Source organism: Mesocricetus auratus, unplaced genomic scaffold (genome assembly GCF_017639785.1).
Source record: "Mesocricetus auratus isolate SY011 unplaced genomic scaffold, BCM_Maur_2.0 Super-Scaffold_100014, whole genome shotgun sequence".
Lineage (NCBI taxonomy): Eukaryota > Metazoa > Chordata > Mammalia > Rodentia > Cricetidae > Mesocricetus > Mesocricetus auratus.
In genome coordinates this window covers 2,403,016-2,426,351 of record NW_024429197.1, presented here as the reverse complement: position 1 = coordinate 2,426,351, position 23,336 = coordinate 2,403,016, and the positions used below count along the sequence as shown (strand labels likewise).

Below are 23,336 nucleotides of genomic sequence, written 5' to 3'. Positions count from 1 at the left end.
GAGTCAGGTAATCCCATCAAAGAAGGTCACAGACTGGGACGCTGTCTGAAAGACACCTCATACCCTAGAGCTGCCCAAGAAAGGACCAAAAGGCAGAGCTAGTGGTCAGAAGAGACTCCAAGTGCAGCCCAAGGGACAATCATGTAAAGCCTAGGTCACCAGAAGTGGGACAAGACTCTTTTGAGGAAGTCTCAGGACGATGACCCCAACTTCCTCAGTCCCAGCACCCAGCTCCACAGAAAGGACCAAGTAACCCTGAGCTTCAGGCTCCAGTTCCAAGAGCCCCTGAAGAAGCAGGGATCTGTGGCCTGGGTCAAAAGTCAGCCTGTGGGGCTAGGGAGATGGCTCAGTGGTTAAAACTCTTGCCACTCAAGCATAAGAACATGAGTTAAAACCTCAGACTTCATGTACAAGCTACATGCAGGAGTGAAAAAGTATAATTCCAGCATTCCTACAGCAAGATGGGGGGGGGGGCAGACAGGAGAGTCTCCTGAAGCTCAAAATACAGCTAGTATAGTATACACAATGATGGGCCATAAATAAGGTGGATGGCATGGCTGGACACCAAGGCTGTCCTGACTTCCAGACAACCCCCACAGCACACACTTGCACCCCACCACACACACACACACACACACACACACACACACACACACGGGGAGGTGTAGATTTAAAACACAGTAACAAATAAATAAATAAATACAAATAAAATAAAGTCAGTCTGTATTGAGGGGAAGGGTCCAGTGACATGGTCAGCCTGTGGCCAGGGGAAGAACCCCGAGTTGCGCAGCTGACAGGACTCACCTTGGTCAGGGCCTCGGCCACCTCTGCCTTCTCTGCCTGCAGCACGTCTCTCTGCAGTACGGCGCAGCTCAGTGCCTCCCGCACCTCTACCAGCTCCTTAGCCAGCCCCGAGCGCTTCACTTCCAGCTGCTCCAGCTGCCTGTGGCTGTGGGGCAGAAGACTGCTGTGGAATACTCCTTTGCACTGTGTGGTTGGTTTTACAGAAAGCTAAGTGGAGGTACAGCAGGGACTTCCTGACAGAGAGCTGGGATAAAGGAGGTGGAGTCGCCAGTCAGATGAGGAAGAACCAGGACGGGCATGATGGAGATGAGGTAACGAGCACAGGGAAGAAGGTAGATTTTAAAACACGGGTTAAGCCGGGCGGTGGTGGTGCACACCTTTAATCCCAGCACTTGGGAGGCAGAGGCAGGAGGATCTCTCTCAATCTGAGGCCAGCTTGGTCTACAGAGTGAGTTCCAAGACAGTCAGAACCATTACACAAAGAAACCCTATCTCAAAAAACAAAAACAAACAAACAAACAAAAAACAGCTAGTTAGAAACAAGCCTAAGCTAAGGCCAGTTTTCATAATTAAAAGTCTCCATGTCATTTTTAATTTTTTTGATTTCACGTGCATTGATGTTTTGCCTGTGCGTATGTCTGTATAAGGGTGTCAGAACCCCTAGAAGTGGAGTTACAGACAGTTTTGAGCTGCCAGGTGGGTGCTGGGAATTGAACCCAGGTTCTTTGGAAGAGCAGCCAGTGCTCTTAACTGCTGAGCCATCTCTCAAGCTCCTCTGTGAACTGGCGGCCCAAAAAGAAAAGTCTGTATACATATAGCACCCACCATCCGGCCATGTATAGCCATATAAGGCCTGAGAAAGCTAAAAAAAAAGTTTGGAAGATGGAATCAAACAGTTTCCTGGTGACAACAGTCTCTTGGGTATGCTCAGCATACAGACTGCCTGAGTGCTGGAGACATGCAGCAGCACCATGCACTAAACTAAGCTGCAGCTGACAGCAGTTTAAGATTTGTCTCACACCATCAGAAAACACTGCAGACAATCAGTAAAGCCCGGTCCAGACACAGAAAACCTATAAAAAGGTACAATGTGTTTTAAAATGTGCTTAGATGCTGAAGAAAGAAAAGAAAATGAGTATAGACAGTCATAGAAAAAAATAGTTTGTAAATAATAGTCTTTAAAAAGAGTAAAATAATATAAAAAAAGCCATGTAAGGATGGAAAATATTATAACACACGGAGTTTGGACCTTATATGGTATCTTGAATACTAATGAACAGAGAATGACAGCTGCTGAAAGACACTGGATTGTAGAAGGGACTGCTGAATTAAACCACCCTAGATACTTTAGGAATGCCTTAACTGTAAAATGGAAGTCAGAAAATATATTGCTCTTGGGAAGAGGTTATGCTTTTGTTTCCACAGAAAACGAAAGGCTATGGATTCATTCAAAATTAAAGAGGATCAGGTTTGATCAGAGAAGACCCCCTGAAACTTCTGGCTACAGACATAAAGAAATAAATTTAGAAAAACTACAAGACAGATGACATATATTTTACCTGCTCAAACATAAAACAACAAAAAAAATCATCTTTGACTGGCCTGTGCACAGCAAACAGTCCTTACTTGTGTTAACATAGATATGTATATTACCTTTGAAAGTTTGTGTTTTTTCAGAGCAAGGGGACCAGACACCAATGAAAGTGTGTGGCCCAGGTGGTCCAGCCTCTCAGAGTGCCTCTGCTGCAGCTTCAAGGATGCTGGCTGAGATGGTCCAGCCTCACAGACTACTCCATCCAGACTTCAGATAAGCCCTATACTTTCCCAGCACACCAAGACTAGACAACAGCAAGGTCTCTCAGGACTGACCACCATCTTAGTTTTCTCAGGGTCCCCTAAAGATGTTGTTGCCCCCAGACAGCAGGAAACAGTCTAGAGAACACGATGCCCACATTCCAAGAGGTGCACTGGAGGACTCTAGGCACGCGGGGCCCACCTGCGCTCCAGCTCTCTGCGGGCCCGGGCTCCCTCCTGCACTGTGTCCTCTTGCTCATCCTCCAACTGGGTGTGCTGACGCCTCAGCTCCTCCTGGGCAGCCTGCAGCTTTTCCAGCTCCTGGCGCAGCTCCTCAACCTGCTTCTGCGTCACCTGCAGGTTCTGGGCCAGGCTGCTCTTCTCCCTATAGGACAAGCGAAGAGAGGAGAGGGCTTTTCTGAGGCTGCTCTCACCAGGGAATGTGGCTGGACTGACTACTCTGAGCACATTCTCTGTCCTCCAGGATTCTGCCTCCAGAAAGCGTTCCCTGATGCTTCTCACAGCTGACTCATCTCACATACCATCCAGCACCGAGAATGGCTCTCCTCCCCAGTTTGCATACCTACAAGACCAAGAATGGGAGAAGATGCTGGTGTTACCCGCAAGCACTCCAGCAAGTGGGAGAGACCAGAGCCAGGTTCCCAGGACACAGAGGCATCTAGGATGCCAGTTCGAAGCTGCATGGCCAGTAAACACCCGTCATCTAGAACCCTCACTCCTGGCAAGCCAGACAGAGCCAGATCTGTCTCAGAACTTCACACGCTGCACAGTGTCGCAGCGTGTGACACAGAAGGAGGAAGCCACTAGGAACACCAAGAACTGCAGAGAGTTGCCATCTCCCCCAGCTCCAGGAGTCCTGCACAGAGGCTGGGGGCTCTCTTGTCAGCTGGGGTTTGGAGAGCAGGCTAAGGGCTGTCCCCGTCTTTACTACAGAGTGGCAACTCCCAAATATAATAAATGTTAAGGCAGAAAAGAGCTTGTGGCATGATATTAAGACAGCAGAATGTAAAATGGGTTTCCATGGAAAGAAATCAAAAGCTTGGTCAGAACGTGAGCCTGGGAAGTCTTTCACCAGCTGTATGACGACAGCTCTAACAGATTCACATAAACCTGAGGTAACACGGGTACAGCACTTGCCACACAGCCTGGAACACAGTAGGTATACAAATGCACACATGCACATCTACATGGCTTCCATACTGCCAGGACTATGGAAGGCAAAACCAGAACTTAAGATGAGCAGGCGAGGCTGGCGGGGTGGGGGTGGGAGTTGGGGGTCTGCACTTTAGTTCACCTGTTCTTTCTCTCTGTTCTGTTTTTGTTTTTCTTTTTTTATTAAAATGTTTTAATAACTTTTTATTTAATTTGCATTGGTATTTTGCCTGCATGTATGTCTGTGTGGGAGTGTCAGATCTGGGAGTTGTGAGCTGCCATGTGGGTGCTGGGAATTGAACCCAGGTCTTCTTAAAGAGCAGCCACTGCTCTTAACCACTGAGCAATTTCTCCAGTTCCTGTTTTTGCTTTTTCTACACAGAATGCTGTCCTAGAATTCACTTTGCAAACCAGGCTGGTCTTACTATGTGTCCCTGGCTGGTTTGGAACTGCTATATCGCCTGTGCTGACCTCAAACTTGGGGCAACCCTTTTGCCTCCGTGTCCTAAGTGCTGGATTTAGGATGTGAGCTACCACTCCCTGATTTTCTTACTGACTTGTTTGTTTGAGACAGGTTTTACTATGTAACCGGGACTGTCCTGGAGCTCCCTGGCTGGCCTCAAACTCAGAGATCTGCCTGGCTCGGCCTCCCAAGTGATGGTATTAAAGAGGAATGCACCACCATGTCTAGTTTTGTTGTTCTATTGTTTTGTTGTTTTTTGTTTTGTTTTGTTTTTTTAATTTTTTGAGACAGATTTTCTCTGTATTGTTTTGGAAGCTGTTCTGGAACTCATTCTGTAGACCAGGCTGGCCTTGAACTCACAGAGATCCTCCTGCCTCTGCCTCCCGAGTGCTGGGACTAAAGGCCACCAATGCCCAGCTTAGTTTTGCTGTTTTTATTTAGGAAAAGAAAATGAAAAAGCACCAACAAAAAAAATCCAAAACTTATCAAGTAGTCAAGGGGAGGATAACTTGTGACTCTTTCAAAGAAATTTTATATATTTTTAATTATCTTTTTGTTTTGTGTGTGGGTGTGGGTGTGACATAGCACACTAGTGATGACCAGAAAATGACATTCCTGAATCCGCTCTCTTGAGCACACACTGCTCTTGCAGAGGAACAGTTCGGTTCTCAGCATCCACCCTGGGTGGCTCACAGTCACCTCAAAGTCCAGATCCACGGGGATCTAGCTGACAACTCTGGCTTTTAGAAGTGCACATACCCCATGCACATAGCTTCCTTTAAAAAGTCTCTGCCAGGGCTGGCCATAGTGGGGCACACCTTTAATCCCAGCACTAGAAAGGCAGGGGCAGGCAGATCTCTGTGAGTTCCAGGCCAGTCTGGTCTACACAGGGTTCCATACCAGCCAAGGCTACATAGTGAAACCATGTCTCAAAAGCAACAAAAAAGTCTCTAAGTAAAGCAGGGACTGGTAGCTCACTTCCCAAATCCAGCCCTTAGGACACTGAGACAGGAGGATTGCCCCAAATTTGAGATCAGCACAGGATATATAGCAGTTCCAAGTCAACCAGGGCTACATAGTAAGGCTCTGTTTCAAAAAATTAAAACAGACAAATAACAACAAATAAACAACAAAAAACTGTCTCTAGTTTGGCTGTGATGTAGCCCAGTGAGTACTTCCCTGGCATGCTCCCAGCTTGGGTTCATTCCCAGCAGGAGGCAACCATCCATCCATCCATCCATCCATCCATCCATCCATCCATCCATCCATCCATCCATCCAACCAACCAGACACAGTTCAGAACAGCACTGACAGCAAAATTCTAGAATGTTCTATCGCCACATGTGCCAATGAAGGCCCTTGCAATGTAGCCTTTCGGGGAGCCCCCGAAATGTGCTGGAGTAACGAGAACTGAATTTTTACTTCCTTGGAAACTGTTAATTTTTTCACCTGGATGAATGGGGCCCTCTGGCTGAAAGGCCTGGTCAGCTAATCCCAACGCCTCCTGCTAGCCCCTAGGCCCCGGGCGCACCTGCTCAGGAGCTCGTTGGCACTGCGCAGGCGTTGGGCCTCACGCAGGGCATCCTCTTGGGTCTGGGTTGTGACCGCTATCTGGTCCTGCAGGCGCTGCAGCTGCTCCTCCAGGCCACGCCGCTCACCCTCGCTGTCACTGAGCTGTTTGCGCACGGTGCCCAGCAGGTCTTGGCTGGCTTCATAACGCCCGCGCATGTCCTGGAGTATGGGGGTGATGGGGTCTGGGGGGGCCCACTCACTCTCTCCTAACAGCTCCATGGCATTGGACATGCCTGGGACGCTGCCACTTCCGTGTTCTCACCTCCCTGCCAACTGGGCAACTCCAACCAGCGCCCCCCGGGCCAGGCAAGGAAAGTCGCCCACGAGCTGTACAGGCCCCTAGATGCTGGCTCCACCCACGAGGGCCCGGGCCCCGCCCCCTCGCTTCTTCCCTAACCCCGCCCCTGACTCCCAAGCTCCTCTTGTGCTAGGCTCAGATTCTTCCTTGGAGGCTTAGGGTCCTGACCCCAAGTTTTATCTCCTTTTCTGAGGGCTCCAGCCCCTTTTCTGAGGCACTCCCAGCTATCCAGGCACTCCAGGCTCAGATTCTGTCTAGAACTTTCCACCGGCAGTCGTTTCTCGGGACCCCAGCCCCGCCCCCAGGGTCCCTGGCTGCAGAATGCTTAGGGCTACTTATACCTGGACCTGCAGCTGGCGTTTGTGCAGGGCGGAGTGGATTAACGCGAGTGTGGAGGAGTCAGAACAGGCTGGGGACAGGCCTCGGCGCGGAGAACGGCCTCGACCCGGGGAGGAGTGCCGTGGTGGGGTTGGGGTCCGCGGGCCGGAAAGCCCCCGTAGGCTGCCATCAGAGGTGTCCGCGGTGTGCCCTGAGATACTGAGCTGGACACCACTCTCTGTGTCCGACAGGGCAGCCTTGAGCGGAGGGGGAACAGGAGAGTCGGGGTTAGCTGCTCACAGGCATAGCAAGGCAAAGAACCACTTCCCACAAGCCCCTTCTCCCAAGAAGTCTTCCTGAGTCTGTCTCTGCCAGAGTGCAGCCCTTCAGGCAAGGCCACCGTCCACTGTCCTTTAGGGTCCTCACAGGGGCTCCATGGGCCAAGGGTGGGTGAGCCAGCAGAGGTCAACAGCAGCCAGGGTGAAGGGGCCCCGCCCACTTCCAGTTCATCCCAAGGCTCCCGCGGGGTGTGGCAGGGAGCTCAGAATTGTGTGGCCGGTCCTGTATGGGCTTTAGAGCAGGACAGTGGTGGCGCATGCCTTTAATCCCAGCACTCGGGAGGCAGAGGCAGGCGGATGTCTGTGAGTTCGAGGCCGGGCTGGACCGATAGCCTCCGAAACAATACAGAGAAACCCTGTCTCGTAAAAACCAAAAAAACAAAACCTGTATGGGCTTTAGTAACCACACCTGTGCTAGGTCCCTCAGCGTCTGCTGCAGGCCCTCTCCATCCTCAGTGTCCAGGGCTGCCTGCTCCTGCAGTCGCAGAGACTCCTAGTGTCAAGAAAGGTGGGTCACTGTTCTGCTGGAGTATGAAGTCCCTTCTTCCTGTCCCTCTGGAGTAGCAGTTACACCCAGACCCACAGGCCAGCTGCCCTCACTGAACAGATGAGACCCAGAAAAGTGCAGTGCTCTGTCCCAGTCACATGACCTAGTGAAGAACAGCCCAAACCCTGCCCACAAAAGCGGTGTGGAGCCCAGGCAGTGCATCTGGGGGCGGCGGGGAGGCAGTGGCATTCCCCTAGGAGCCCAAGATGGGGTCCAAGTCCTGACTCCCCACCTACTGAATAGGGCTTTGGTTTCCTCCACTGTGTGATGGCTTGCTCCCAGGGGGAGGGCACAGGAGGTGAATGTCACCACGCTAACCCTGGCATGCACTGTGAGGGCAGCACCTAGTCTCAATGGGACATTCAACATGGTCCAAGCAGCCTGGCCCTCAGCCAGCAGCCATGGATCTGGCTAGTGCCACATCTCACCAGGGCCTCCAACTTTTCAGAGAGGGTCCTGTTGGCCTGATCCTTCTCTGAGTTCTGGTTCTGAAGATGCTCCACAGTCAGGGCCAGCTCGGTCACTCTGGGGGGAGGAGCAAGAGAGGTGAACAGGGGACCTGCCTCAGCTTCCCAAGTTCATCAGCGTATGTCCTGTTTCCCAAAACTGAACAAGGACCCTAAGGACCCTAGGACCCACCTCCCCAGGTGTGGGACCTGGAGTGAGTCACTTCTCACCTGGGGTCTCTGATTTCTCAGCTGCACAATGGGAATGAGGTGACAGCTTGTTGTATCTCATGAGGGAGGGGTGGGGACTCATTCAGGAGGCAGGAGTTGCAGTCACACATGTCAACAGAGGCTGTGTGTCTAGACCTCAGTCCTCTGAACTTCAAACACAGTGCCTAGGAAGCCCCCCCCTAAGTCTCCAGGTGACCCCTCTGCAGGGGAGTTGGCCACGAATGGGCCTGCTGCCACTCACCTGGCACTAAGGTCGGCCTTGTCCAGGTCACACTGCACCTGCAGCTGGGCCAGGTCCTTCTCCTGGAGCAGCTTGGCCCGTAGCTGCTCCTCCAGTTGGGCCTGCAGCAGTGTTTGCTTCTCAAGAGCTGCCTCAGCCCGGCTCTCAGCCCGCTGCAGGCTGGCACTCAGTCCCAGGCCCACCTCCTGGACAGCCCGGGATGTCCGGACTAGCTCCCCTCCCAGCTGCAGTAGATCCCTGAGACAGAACAGAATAAGGGGTGTGGGGGTGGCCCCCAAGTACAAATCAAAACTACACTGAGACACTATCTGTCACTATCAGATTACAAAAACAAAGTCACATTATGACCAACATGGGTAAGGCTACGGGAAAACTGGCCATCCCCTATACAGTTGATGGAGGGAAGGTGGGCAGAGTCACATGGGAAGGCAATCAGGAAAAGCCCTGAAAGGTATGAACCCATTGCACCTAAGAATGCATCCTGCAGATAGGCTCAGCACAAGGCAATGTCAGATGACTCATGGCAGTACAACACGTGTGGAAACCTGAAATACCCATTAAAAGGGAGATTGCTATAAAGGATGGGAGGTCCAGTCAGTGGATCCACATCCAAGAAAAGCCAGTAGGGAAGCTACTCCTGATGTGTACATACACCTCCCAGGAAAATGATCAGATCAGGAAGGATTCTTCAAGAACAGCAAAGTTGGCCAGGCGGTGGTAGCACGCGCCTTTAGTGCCAGCACTCGGGAGGCAGAGGCAGGAGGGTCTACAGAGGGAGTTACAGGACAGCCAGGACTGTTACACAGAGAAACCCTGTCTCAAACAACAAAAATAAAAAGCAAAGTTGAGCCGGATGGAAGCATAAGCTTGCCGTCAAAAGTTCTCAGGAGGGCCGGGCGTTGGTGGCACGCGCCTTTAATTCCGGCACTCGGGAGGCAGAGGCAGGTGGATCTCTGTGAGTTCGAGGCCAGCCTGGTTTACAGAGTGAGTGCCAAGATAGGCTCCAAAACTACATGGAGAAACCCTGTCTCGAAAAACAAACAAACAAACAAAAAGTTCTCAGGAGGACAAAGCAGGAGGAGAGCACTCCAGGCTGACAGGTGTTGGGGAGTGAAATGGCTTAGGGTCAAGATACCTGCTGCCAAGTCCAATGACCTGGGTTTAATATTGGGGACCTACATGGTGGAAGGAGAAGGTCCCAATAGTTGTTCTTGACCCCACATATGTACACGTACACACACACACACACACACACACACACACACACACACACACACACTAAAAACAAACTGGAAGAGAAGCAAAGATGAAATTATACACAGAGTATATGACCCAAAAGACTCTGCTTCCTGAGTGCTGGGCTAAAGGCATGAGCCACCACCGCCACTGCTGACCCACACCCCCAAATAGTGGCATACACCTTTCATCCCAGAATTCGGGAGGCAGAGGCAGAAGGCAAATTCTCTGTGAATTTGAGACCAGCCTGTTAGATCCTTTCTCAAAAACAGAAACAAAAAAAACGTTTCCATGCTAATTAAAAGTAAGACCCACTTTAAAGCCCCACCGTGGGCTTACTCACTCCCTGCATGAACTGCAGTACTGAGCGGGGGGGGGCCGGGGGGGGGTCTCACAGAATTCTAGCTAACACACAGTAGGTCAAGCATAGTTTCAAACACTACTACTGATGCAGTTTTATCCTGGCATTGAGTCAGAAATACCGTCACGGGCTACAGATACCTGCCCCTGGCCAAGGGGCCTCCCGTGAGAGAACACTGTACACTGCTGGAGTCCAAGTCTTGCCAAGGAAACAGCAATCTGCAGCTCTAGCCACAGATCTGTGCAGAATCATGCAAACATGAGTTGCATTGTGAGATGTTGTCTCCAAAAACATAATAAAAGAATCACATTTTTTGAGTATCTATGGCTCCTGACTCAAACAAACTCTAAAGACAGAAAGGGAAACTGAAATTCAAGTCCAAATGTATCAAAGACCTCAACATAAAGCCAACCACACTGAACCTCATAGAAGAGAAAGTGGGAAGTAGCCTTGAACACAGGGAGACCACTTCCTATATATAACACCAGAAACACAGACACTGAGAGCAACAATTTACAAATGGGACCTCCTGAAACTGAGAAGCCTCTATAAAGCAAAGGATATGGTCAGGTCAACAAGACAAAACGGCTCTTTACAGAATGGGAAAAGATTTTCACTAACCCCACATCTGACAGAGGACTGATCTCCAAAATAGACAAAGAATTCAAGAAATCAGACATCAAAAGACCAAATAATCCAATAAAAAATGTGTATAGATCTAAAAAGTGAACTCTCAACAGAGGAATCTCAAATGGTAGAAAGAGACTTAAGGAAATGCTCAACATCCTTAGTCATCAGAGAAATGCAAATCAAAACAACTCTGAGATACCATCTTACACTTGTCAAAATGGTCAAGATCACTGATGACAGCTTATGCTGGAGAGGATGTGGAGTAAGGGGAACACTCCTCCACTGCTGGTGGGAGTGCAAACTTATACAATCACTTTGGAAATCAGTATGGCAGTTAATCAGAAAATTGGGAATCGCCGGGTGGTGGTGGTGCACACCTTTAATCCCAGCACTTGGGAGGCAGAGGCAGGCAGATCTCTGTGAGTTCGAGACCAGCCTGGTCTACAAGAGCTAGTTCCAGGACAGCCTCCAAAACCACAGTGAAACCCTGCCTCGAAAAACCAAAAAAGAAAATTGGGAATCAATCTACCTCAAGACCCAGCATTCTGGGGCATGTACCCAATGCATGCACACTCACACCACAAGGACATTTGCTCACTATGTTCATAGTAGCATCATTCATAATAGCCAGAACCTGGAATCAACCTATATGTCCCTCAACCGAAGAATGGATAATGAAAATGTAGTACATTTACACAATGGAGTACTACTCAGCAGTAAAAAACAAAGGCACCATGAAATCTGTAGGCAAACATGGAACTGGAAAAAGCCATCCTGAGTGAGGTAACCCAAAGAAGGTGGGCAAACAGTATAGAGGAGAGGTAACTGAGCCACACAGTAGGATGTAGGTTAATAGACACAGGTTAATTTAAGGTATAAGAGTTAGTGGGATGAGCCTAAGCTAAGGTTTCATAATTAATTATAAGTCTCTGGGTCATTATTTGTGAATGGTGGCTCAAAGGGAAGTCCAACCACACAGCTCCTCTCTGCTGTGTGATCTGAGAAGGCCATTCAACCTCTCTGATCTCTGGTATGAAATGGCAAGTAGGACAATTCCTGCCTCAGAGGAGCATTGAAAGCTAGATTAAATATCAAAGGTAGTTCACTGGGCCCCAGCATAGCTGACTGCCTCTCTCCCTGCAAGCTGCCTCCACACCCCAGAGGCAGCCCATGGAAGGATGTACCCCATGCTCCCCAGCAGCCAGGCCTCACCTCTCTGTGCCCATCTTCAGCTCGCTGACCAGCCGTCGGAGCCCCATGACCTGCCTCCAAAGGAGGAGCAGTCGGCTGTGCTCTCTGCTGAAGTAGGCATTGAAGGACTGTGGAGACAGACACAAGGCCCTGGGGACACTGCTGCATCCCTGCCCCACCAGCATGGCCTAAGGAAGGGCCTAAGGGACCTGGATTGGCCTCCCAGCTAGCAGGGTGTGACCGTGGCCATGGGCTGGTCACTTACCCCAGTGACTCACCCGGGGCTTGTGTAACCAAGGCCAGCTCTCCCTTGACCGTGACCACTAGTACTGTGCTCACATGGGCAGGGTCCCTGTCCCTCTCAAGACCTGATCCAGCCAGCCCTTTGCAAGGTCCCCCCTGTCAGGCTATCCCACTTACCTCTTCCTCGCGCCTCCATGCTGCCTCTCTCTGGTCCAGCTCCTTGCAGCTGCGGGTCCAGTCATTGGTCACCTTGCGAATGTCCTCGCTCAGAGTCTGGTTGGCCTCGTTTGCCTGATCCAGCTGCTCTCTCAGCATGACATTCACCTGGGCCAGGCTGGCACTTCTGTGAGAGGCAGAGCGGGGGAGCAGTGGGTACTTGCTCACCTGTCCAGGAGGCTGCATGCTGCCTGTGCCACACCCTCACCTCTGCTGCTCCTCCTCCAGGCGCAGGAGGGCGCTGTCCAGGTCCTGACTGTGTTCTGTGTCCTAGGTGAGGAAGAGAGGAGTCAGGACAGGCAGGAGGAGGGAGACCTGTGTCTGCCCCCACCCTGGCACCCACCCTCAGGCGCTGCTGCTCCAGCTCCTCGGACTTCTCCAGCAGCTGCTTCTCCAGCTCGGAGCATTGTTTCTTGTACTGCAGGATCTGGCAATGTGCAGGAAGCGGTGTGAGCCCAGGAGTGAGGGCCCACAGAAGCACAGGGGGGCAGGGTTGGGGGTGGGCAGCCCTGACCTTGGCCTGCAGCCGCTGCACTAGCTGGGCTTGCCGCTGCTGGCCCTCCTGGTAGGCCTGCAGCTTGCGCCGGTAGGAGGCCTGCTCCTCCTGCAGCTGCCTCCGCAGCTCCACGCTCTGCCGCACCAGCCCCTTGGACTCCTGTGCCTCCAGCTCCCCAGCCTCCAGACGCACAGCCTGCTCCAGCTGCAGGGAAGGGACTGGGTAAGAGTCCTGTGCTTCAAGCAGGTCCAGGTCAACTTCAGGAGACACCAGTCTGGGCTCAGACCCACAGTGCCATGCAAGCTGATAGCACTCCAAGGAGCAGTCATAGGCAGGTAGGCCCAGGATGCAGTGTACATGTGTACGATACATGAGCATACAGATGGAGCAGGCATGGACACGTACAGACGGGCAATGCGTAGGCATACCGAGCATGGCACACAGATGGGACATGGTTAGACACACAGAGCAGGAATGGGCACACAGATGGGACATGTTTGGACACACAGGACAGGCATGAGTTGGTGTGAGCACAGATGGGACATGGTTAGACACACAGAGCAGGAATGGGCACACAGATGGGACATGCTTGGATACACAGGACAGGCACAGACATGCTATGCCTGGGAATATATGTGGAGTGGACATAGGCACACAGATGGAACACACTGGATATATAGGACAGACACAGGCACACAATGCCTAGGAATATATGTGGGGTGTGAATGGGCACACAGATGGAACATACTTGGCCATACAGGGCAGGAGTAGGCACACAGATGGAACATGCTGGATATATAGGACAGACCCAGGCACACAATGCCTAGGAATATGTGGGGTGGGGATGGCACACAGATGTTGCATACTTGGATGCACAGGACAGGCCCAGGCACACAATGCAAACATGGGAATATATTTGGGGGGGCACACATATAGGCAAGAATAGGCACACAGAAGAGACAGGCATGTACACGTGCAGGTACACCTATCACCACGTCTGCAAACAGACACCCCGGGGGCACTGTGAATGCCCCCCGTGCATTCTCTGCCACGCCTTCAGAACAGAGTCCACCCCACGTTTGTTTACGCTTCAGTCTGCTGCCATGTGTCCGCAGCCCTCTTCCTTCCCCAAGGCAAGCTCAGAAAGCCTGGATTTTGTTGTTGTTTTGTTTTTTTTGAGACAGGGTTTCTCTGTATTGTTCTGGAGCCTGTCCTGGAACTCACTCGGTAGACCAAGCTGGTCTTGAACTCAGCCTGCCTCTGCCTCCCGAATGCTGGGATTAAAGGCGTGCACCACCAATGCCCAGCGAAAGCCTGGATTTTTGTTCTCCATTGGATTTGAATACCTAGGGCATTGGCTGTGGGGTGGCTTGGCTCATACCCAGGGAGTATTTGAGACCAGTGAACTAACAATGCGAGTGCACAGTGAATCTATTCAGGGCAGAGGTCGATATGCAGACCCAAGCTTACAGAGAGACACAAATGCACAAAGGCAGTCTCAGAGGTCCTAGAGTGACACATGAGCACAGTAAACACACGGCCTTAAGATCTGTATTGCGTCATCTAGCCCTGCTTTGCCCCTGGACCCCCGCCTCTCTCACCTCAGGGACCCTCCCCTGTCCAGTTCCACCCTTAGACCCCTTAGAACACAGAGGAGGCATGTCTACCGGCCCTCTCGACCCTGTTCAGGTGCCTGGCAGTCCTGGCTACTCTTCCCGGGGGTCCCTCGGCTTCTGGCTGTCAGGGAAAGTGGTTGAGGGAGGAAGGACTGAAGATGAGCATGATGACCATGATGGTCATGAACACACGAGATTAAGGACAACCAATGGGTGATCCCCAGCCTAGCTGACTGATGCCAACCCACACGTACCATCCATCTCCCAAGTACCCAGGCTGACCAGCAGGGCCCTCAAACACACAAGGGTGGGGCCATAAGTCACAGGGAAGCCACCAGGAGGGGAGGCTTTTCTTACTCACTCTAACCTGGAGTCCAGGCAAGGTCAGTGGCTGTCCAGGCCTGCACTAGCCCGGTGTACCTGGTAGATGCTCTGACAGCCACTCTCAGCAATGCTGGTGGGTAAGGTGACTGTGCTTGCCAATCGGGATGACACCAACAAGGAGTCAGCACAGCCACTTGGGGGCAGTACTGTGAGGTGAAGAACACAGGCTAAGGTTGCTAAGGGAGGTGGCAATAAGCATTTTCTCTGAGTCCGTGCCAAATGGCTGCATAAGGTCCAAGAAGGTACAGAAGTGGACAGTGCCCATCTCTGTCACATAGCCCTGAGATGTGTGTGTATCGTGTATCAGTGAGTAGGCCTCACGAGAGTGGGGTGTGCCTAGCCATGTCTTCCCACGGGGCCCTGGGTGGTTGGATGCTGACATCTGGTGCCAGGGCCTTTTCATGCTGCAGGGAGAGGCGCATCTGAGTGGTCTATGGGGCGGTGCAGGCATGATGTCCATCTGCAGGTACCAGGACACGTGCTTGTGTGTCTGTGTATCCCAGGGAGGCGTGGGCATGATGCGAATTGAGGACCTGAGGAAGAGTCTGTGTTCCCTGGGTCACAGGTGATGGTAGTGACTGCACTTATGGGAGTGCCTTGCGGACTGACAGATGGCTCTTGCTGCCTTCTGTCCTTCTGCTGTCTGTGTGCAGCCAGGAGATGTACAGAGTGCACTGTGCGGTTGGTTACTGTATGTGTGTGTGTGTGTTACCATGTGTATGTGTTGATTACTGTATGTGTGTGTGTGTGTTACCATGTGTGTATGTTGGTTACTGTATGTGTGTATGTTACCATGTGTGTATGTTGGTTACTGTATGTGTGTGTGTTACCATGTGTGTACATTGGTTACTGTATGTGTGTGTGTTACCATGTGTGTACATTGGTTACTGTATGTGTGTGTGTTACCATGTGTGTACATTGGTTACTGTATGTGTGTGTGTTACCATGTGTGTACATTGGTTACTGTATGTGTGTGTGTTACCATGTGTGTATGTTGGTTACTGTATGTGTGTGTGTGTTACCATGTGTGTATGTTGGTTACTGTATGTGCGTGTGTGTTACCATGTGTGTATGTTGGTTACTGTATGTGTGTGTGTTACCATGTGTGTATGTTGGTTACTGTATGTGTGTGTGTTACCATGTGTGTACATTGGTTACTGTATGTGTGTGTGTGTTACCATGTGTGTATGTTGGTTACTGTATGTGTGTGTGTGTTACCATGTATATGTGTTGGTTACCTTATGTGTGTGTGTGTTACCATATGTGTATGTTGGTTACTGTATGTGTGTGTGTGTGTTACCATGTGTGTATGTTGGTTACTGTATGTGTGTGTTACCATGTGTGTACGTTGGTTACTGTATGTGTGTGTGTTTTACCATGTGTGTACATTGGTTACTGTATGTGTATGTGTGTGTGTGTTACCATGTGTGTATGTTGGTTACTGTATGTGTGTGTGTGTTACCATGTGTGTACATTGGTTACTGTATGTGTGTGTGTGTTACCATGTGTGTACATTGGTTACTGTATGTGTGTGTGTTACCATGTGTGTACATTGGTTACTGTATGTGTGTGTGTTACCATGTGTGTACATTGGTTACTGTATGTGTGTGTGTTACCATGTGTGTACATTGGTTACTGTATGTGTGTGTGTGTTACCATGTGTGTACATTGGTTACTGTATGTGTGTGTGTGTGTTACCATGTGTGTACATTGGTTACTGTATGTGTGTGTGTTACCATGTGTGTACATTGGTTACTGTATGTGTGTGTGTGTGTGTGTGTTACCATGTGTGTACGTTGGTTACTGTATGCAGAGGTGCTACGATTGCTCACCCGGGTGTCCCTCTGTGCCAGGGCAGGGCTGTGTGGTGTCTGTGAGTCTGAGTGTAGCCACAGGGTGGGTTTGTTCCTATGTGTTGTGTTCTATGGGGAGCCTATCTGTGGCCTGCACTGCGTGTGCTTTGCACGTCTGCGTGACCCCAGTGCTATTGGTTTCTGTGGTGTGGAGGTTTTGGCCAATCACTAGGGACTTCACCCATCTCCCCAGGGCTCAGTGCCATGCTACTGCAGGCCATACCTCACCTTTCTCCATAACCTCTGCCCTTTACAAAACAGTCTTTCAATGTGACTTGCAATTCCAATGGAAAGGAGGCTGCCACAGAATGGATGAAAGTAGTTTACTGTCTCCCTTAGCAACTGCTGCTCTCCTGCCCATTAAACTCACTAAGCCCAGGTTGCCATGGACACTGAGGGGAACCCAGGGAATCTGTTCTCTAGAGCCAAGGGATAAGGCCACTGCCTCTTTCCCACCTGCCTCGCCCTACACCTGTTTCTTGGAGGACACTGTGGTACATTATGACTTGGGGGTGGCCTCTGGGAGTCCTGCCTCAGTTTCTCCACAGGACATCCAATGAGCAGAGCATGAATCCCGCCTCTTGCTCCACTCTCTATCCCAGGGGAATGTGGGGTTTGAAGGATGAGAACAACGTCACTAACTGCCCCCAACCTAGTCCCCCATGCCAGTGTGTCCACAGGGCAGCTGCTACCTGCAGGCACAGGTTGAAGCGAGTATCAGGGAATATGCCATAAACCATAGCCCTGGACCACTGTGGTTCCTGACCAACTTCCCCACTGACCTTGGGCCTGGAATGCTCCTCTGTAGACCTCAGTTTCTCCATCTATAAGAAGGTGATTGCTGGGTTCTTATGCTCTCTATGGACCCTCCCCCTCCAGGAAAGGCCTTCGAGATCATTTTCACCCAGTCCCTGCCTCCAGGTGGGGTCTTACTCATACTCTCTCAGACACAGAGCAATTAAAAAATCCAGGCAATTTGTGCCAATATATGAGGGGAAGGTCTAGATGGACACAGCCCTCAGCTCCCACTGCAGACACTCCAGCAGCTATGTCCCAGAAGAGAAGGGACCTGCCACCCCCCACCTCTCCTTCCCTTCCTTGTCAATCAGGGGGCAGTGTAAGCTTCAGTTGCTGAAGCTGGCACCTGAGTCAGTCCCCAGGGGACTGGCCCTATGCCCTGGGCCAGGAAGGGTCTAACCAGCAGGAGGCTGATGCTGGCCCATCAACAGTACTCCTGACACCCTATCTCTGCACCTTCTGCAGACTACAAGAAATTAATTCCGTAGTGTCCCCTCATTCTGCTCCTTGGCAAGCCCCAACAAGTCAGAGGCTTGTTTGAGCAGGCAGTACCAGGACACACTCCACAACCAGACGGTGCACAGAAACACACGCAAGACAATACACGGGACTCCACACAGACAGGGCTTCCCACTAGCACACAGTGGATGCTACAGGAGCCAGCAGGATCTCTGCACACCCCCAAAACGAAGGCAACACATAGTCCTGGCCTGGGGACCAGGACACCAGGCTTCTTATCTTAACTGGCTATGTGGCACCAGGCATGGTGCTTTCGTTCTCTGGGCCTCTATTTTCTCCTTGGTTAAATGGGTATTATAATGGTACAAACCTTGGTACATTAAATATAAAGGACTCAGTATATTTCTGGCACATAGTAGGCACTCCATAAATGTTAGGTACCTTTTTTGTTTAGTTTTGTTTCGTTGTTTTTCGAGACAGGGTTTCTCTGTATAGCCCTGGCACTCACTCTGTAGTCCAGGCTAGCCTCAGAGACTTGCCTGTCTCTGCCTCCCGAGCACTGGGATTAAAGGCGTGCGCCACCATGCTTGGCCAATGGTAGCTACGATTACAGCCATTATCCTCACCCATCTGCACGCACATCCATCCTTCTCCCAATCTCCTCAACCTTCTGCCACCCTCAACTCCCCAGGGTCACCATGAGCTCCAGGCCATGCCAGCTGCAGCTGCAGTCTGAATCAAGTACCCATCCTTACACAGTCAGGTGGTCTGGTCAGGACACCCCTACCCCACCCTACCCCACCCTACCCCAGCCTAACCCCACCCGAGCCCAGCCCAGCAGCACCCACCCTCTCACTGATGGCATTGTACTTGATGGCAAGCTCATCGCGCTCAGCACGGCTCTGGGCCAGCAGGTCCTCCACACGGGACAGCTCCTGCTGCAGTAGCTGGTTCTCTTCCTGCAGAGACAGCAGTGAAGCCATCTGTGGGACCTGGAGAGGGGCTGACAAGGGACAAGGAGCTAAGGTTGATTTCTGTCTGGTGCAGCAGGGCACCGACCCAAACAGGAGTTCTACGCATTCCTGGACAGGATGATAGGCCTGGGCCCTGGGAGGACCCTGGGTGTGTGGCTGCAGCTCCTGGGGGACAAGAGAGCTGAGGAGGGACAGAAAGGCTGGCAAGAGGGGTCAAGAGCTAGAGATGTGTAGAAACAACTACAGTCTGTGTGGACACATCCTCAGAACATGCAGCGGGGAGGCTCTAGCTAGGAGTCAAGAGAATGTCTTTCTATACCTACCCACCAGAGCCTCAATTTTACTCATCTGTTAAATGGGTGGAACAGTAATCAGACCATGCCAGGAAAGTGGTCAAATCCAGGGCTTCTCATAATGTGGCTTTGTTTCCTTGTGGATTTGGGGGGGGAGCAGTGGAAGAGGGTTTCTCTGAGAAACAGTCCTGGCTGTCCTGGAACTCACTCTGCAGACTAGGTTGGCCTCGAGCTCAGAGACCTGCCTGCCTCTGCCTCCCAAGTGCTGGGATTAAACGTGCCCACCACCACCACCAGGCTTGTTTCTTTGTTTTGTTTTTAGGTAAGGTACCCTGTGTAGCCTAGGCTGGCGTGGAACCCATGATCCTCTCCCTCCGCACCTCGAGTGCTGAGATTTTAGACAAGCACCATCATGCCCAGTTCTCTCATAACCAGGATTTAAGACAGTAGCTTGTGAAAAGTAACGAGAGAGTAAAGGCCAGAAGAGGAGCCCACTCTAGCTGGCTCTACTTTCACCTTGAAGAACATGAATACACAGTGTAGGTCTTGGGGGTGGTTCATTAAGTATCCCCAATTCTGGGGACACTCAGCATCCCTGACCCACTCAAAAAGACCGCCCAGCCCTGATCTGCGATCTGAATCGCTGAAAAGACACCAGCAGAGCAGCTGCCAGCACTCCACACCACCAACTAAGCAGGCACGCAGGCAGGCTGCAGCTCAGGCCATGCATGCCACACACCAGGAGCAACTGCAGCCATCAGCTTCTGTGCACAAGCCATCAGGCCTTGGCAGGAGCCTGGTCTGAAACGGAGCTGCCTCTCTGTGTAATCTCAGCCTCAGACAGCTCACACCATCGCCGTAGGAAGCGCAGTATTTGGTGTTCAGACCTGAAGCGGTGAGTAGGGAGTGAGCCCTGCCTTCTCCTCTAGCGGTGCCACATGGGGAATAAATAAAATAGGTTTGGGCAAACCGCATCTCAGTCTCCATTTCCTCCTCAGTGGAGCAGATTCATTAATCACAGAGCTGTGCCTATCTCCCTGTGTGTTTTCAATCAGTAGAGGCAGGGCTAGGGACCCGGCTCTGTGCATAAGAGCACTTGCTACACAAGATTCTCTAAGTTCAAACCCCAGCACGCATGCACAAAGCTGGGTGTAGCCCCTCAGGCACCTGTAATCAAGAGCTACACAGGGAAGAGACAGGAGAATCGGCAGCAGGACCTGGTGGCTGCCAGCCTGGCTCCAGGTTGAGTGAGAGACCCTGCTGTAACGGAATCGGTGCAGCAACCCAGTGTCGTCCTTCAATGTCCTTAGCTCATAGGAAACATGTCTGCACACGTGTGCACATCACACACACACACACACAGCACTATCTGCATCTTCTATTGCAGCTGAGAAGAAAAGTGGGAAGAAGGGACCCTGGACAGGTAGGGAGGTGGCACCTGGGCTCTCAGGCTGAGAGAGGTTTCGGGTGATGATCTGCCTGAGACAGACCGGCAGGCTGGCACCCTGGGAGTCCTGGGCTGGGCTGTGCACGCTCAGGCTCTTCTCTTGGTCTGGTGTCAGGACACGGCTCTCCAGTGTCTGTGGGAGGAGAGCATTTGAGCGAGACCTGTGGCCCAAGTCCTAGAGAACTCAGGTGAAGTTGATGCCTGAAGGAAGGGTAAATTGCAAAGAGCTCCTGCTAGGGGTCTCTCCTAGATCTGACTGTGTGTGCTCTAGGCAGGACCTGAGGGCTTAAACCAAGGCCACAGTAACTCAGGCACCACACTGGAGGCAGCACAGGATGCTGGGGGCTCCAGTCCAGCTCCCGCCATAGGTAAGGAGGATTTTGCTGAGGCAGAGGCCAGTAATCCCTGAAGTCCATGAGGGGCCCCTCCCCCACTACTGTGCACTAGGATTAGGGAGTTTAGCAGTTGGCCAGTGTAGCCCAGAAGCTGCAAACTGCTGCCCCTGTATACCAACCCCACACCTCCCTCAGCTCACCCACCTTTCACTGCTCCTATTAGGTCATTTACCCTGCTCCGCCCTCCCTTGACAGGGTAGACACAGCACTCAGGACCCACCTGGATCACGATCTCCAATGCCAGCTGGGGCTGCAGGGATTCTGCCAGCCCTAGGTTCCTGGAGGGGGGTCTGTGGGTACCCCACAGCCCCCCTCCCCAAAGTATCAAGATCAGATCAGCTAGGCACCAACGCACTAACACACAACGCCAGGGTGCTGGGCTGAGCGCCCAGCAGATTAAGTTTAAATCCGGGGTTGCCCCCACGTGACTATGCCAGGGGTGGGAGGGGCTCAGATGGGAGAGGAGGAGGAAGGGCAGAGGGAAGCAGAGATACATGAGGGGTGGGCAGAAGCAGCCCTGGGGCCCAGCCAGCACAGAGGCGAGAAGGGAAACGTGAATGGAAGCTGGGAAGGAAGGGGTCAGCGTTCCCTCCATGCCCTCCACACTCTCCAGGTTGTGGGACCTGGCGCCTTCCAAGCCCAGCTGCTGGAGGCGGGAAAGGCCAGAGTCCTCAGTCTACAGAGCATCTTCTGTGACCCAGAACGGGCTCGTGTGGCATGCTCAGAAAACCCCGGCAGCCCACTGGGCTGATGTTTGTACCCTACAGGTTAGAAGCAGAGAAAACAGGGGCTCAGACAACACTAGGAACTGAGCCCCCCCAAGCCCCACCTCCGGCTGTATCCCAGCACTCTCCTGTTTAAGAGCTGATTCTATTGGTGCTTGCCTCTTGAGCTGTCTGGAGCAAAAAGACTCTGCCCATCAGCAGCACACAGCAGGGCGCCAGTTCCCTCAGTGAACACCGGGTAAACATGCACAGTCCCCAGGCTGATAGCAGTTTCCCTCCCTGCAGCAGGGTGGCTGTGTCGTACAGTGGTTAGAGTCTAGAGTTGCTGGTGCCATGTGATTGCAGTATGACCCTGGGCAAATCACCTCTTTTCACTGCTTCCTCCTCTGTAAGCAGGAGAAGGGTCACTGTGGGGATTAAAATGTGCTGAAAGCAGGGAGGACTTCAGAACACACAAGGCAAAGAGGGAGAGCTCACAGCTCACATTAACACCACCTGCTGGCTCCTGTTCTCCAGGCCCCTCTGTTCTAGGGCAGGTCCACTTGAGCTCATCAAATCCCCATATCAGCCCATTTCCAGACGAGCAAATCAAGGCTCAGAGGGGTGAGGGTGGGGTCTCACCTATTCAAGGTGACACACTGTGCAGACGTGTAAGTCTGAAGCTCATCCCACTTAAACTAAGCAACTCCCCAGAATGACTAAAAGGCAAGAGCAGACCTCTTGCTCTTCAAGACCTGTGGCTGTACCCAGCTCAGACCCAGGGACACAGCAGGTGCTGCATAAATGCACATCAATCCAGACTGAATCTCTCCTTCCCAACTAAAGAGTCTGTCCTGCAAATGAGAACGCAAGAAAGAAGAGGCAGCAGATCAAGAAGCTAAGGGGCACCAAGCTGCTGTGGCAGACATTCAGATTTCAGCTAAACTAAACCTGTGAGCTGCCACTCAGCCCTGGCCTGCTTCCAAAGAGCCACCCCAGCACTCCTCCAGGCTGCACACCCACAACCCAGCCAATGAGAGCCTGGATCACCCAGGGCCAGGATGTACATCCCCTAGTTGTCTAGCTCAGCACGGATGAGATCACACATGTGCTTGGAGAACAGAACAGAATTATTCTGTGTCTCCCACAGCGCCCTAAGAGATTGAGCGCAAGGTGCAGGACCCTGGACACTGGGTAATACCAACCCTTGGCTCTACCAAAAATTCTCTCCCAAGGATCCTGACACAGCATTGATAAACTCTGTGGGTGTGTGTGCCCTGATATCTGCAGCTTCTTTCCAAGTCTCAGGTAGATAGATGAGGGAGGGAGAGAGAAAAGGGGGAGGCAGACAGGAGGGAGGGAGGGAGGGAGGGAGAGAGGGAGGGAGGGAGGGAGGGAGGAAGGAAGGAAGGAAGAGGCCCATCAAATTTGTCACAGGAATCTAATTGTATGGCATCACCTGCTGGGATTCTAATGCAGCTTGTCCCTTCTCAAACTCATGGTGAAATCTGGTCCCCAGGTTGAGAAGTGATGGGACCTTTAAGAGGGGATTAGGTCAGAGGGATTAATGCCTTTCTCAACACTGTAATTTACTTACAAGTGTGGGTAGAGGCCAAGCATGGTGGTTCAGGTCTGTAATACTAGCACTTTGGAAGTAAAAGCAGAAGAATCTTGTATTTGAGGCTAATGTGGGCTACATTAAGAGAGATGACGCAGCGGTTAAGAATACTGGCATTGGTGACCCACGCCTTTAATCCCAGAGGCAGGCGGATCTCTGTGAGTTCGAGGCCAGCCTGGTCTACAGGATAGGCTCCA

At 51.8% G+C, this 23,336-nt stretch overlaps 1 protein-coding gene across 3 annotated transcripts in view; it reads right to left on the bottom strand.

Moving 5' to 3' along the window:
* Nucleotides 1–23,336, bottom strand: part of Crocc (ciliary rootlet coiled-coil, rootletin) — a 49,081-nt gene that overhangs the window by 20,420 nt on the left and 5,325 nt on the right. The window contains exons 1-15 of one of the 3 annotated variants that reach the window (XM_040757523.1): nt 21,038–22,763; nt 20,414–20,555; nt 18,557–18,711; nt 12,617–12,802; nt 12,446–12,529; nt 12,311–12,372; nt 12,064–12,229; nt 11,665–11,771; nt 8,226–8,462; nt 7,736–7,832; nt 7,170–7,253; nt 6,446–6,679; nt 5,766–5,965; nt 2,801–2,983; nt 805–949 (exon numbers count right to left, since the gene is read on the bottom strand). In XM_040757523.1, the coding sequence (XP_040613457.1) occupies nt 805–949; nt 2,801–2,983; nt 5,766–5,965; nt 6,446–6,679; nt 7,170–7,253; nt 7,736–7,832; nt 8,226–8,462; nt 11,665–11,771; nt 12,064–12,229; nt 12,311–12,372; nt 12,446–12,529; nt 12,617–12,802; nt 18,557–18,711; nt 20,414–20,555; nt 21,038–21,412 (2,457 nt within the window). In that variant the 5' untranslated portion in view covers nt 21,413–22,763. Of the gene's footprint in view, nt 1–804; nt 950–2,800; nt 2,984–5,765; nt 5,966–6,445; nt 6,680–7,169; nt 7,254–7,735; nt 7,833–8,225; nt 8,463–11,664; nt 11,772–12,063; nt 12,230–12,310; nt 12,373–12,445; nt 12,530–12,616; nt 12,803–18,556; nt 18,712–20,413; nt 20,556–21,037; nt 22,764–23,336 lie in introns of those variants that run through there. The other 2 variants (XM_040757524.1, XM_040757526.1) reach the window with 2 other exon arrangements.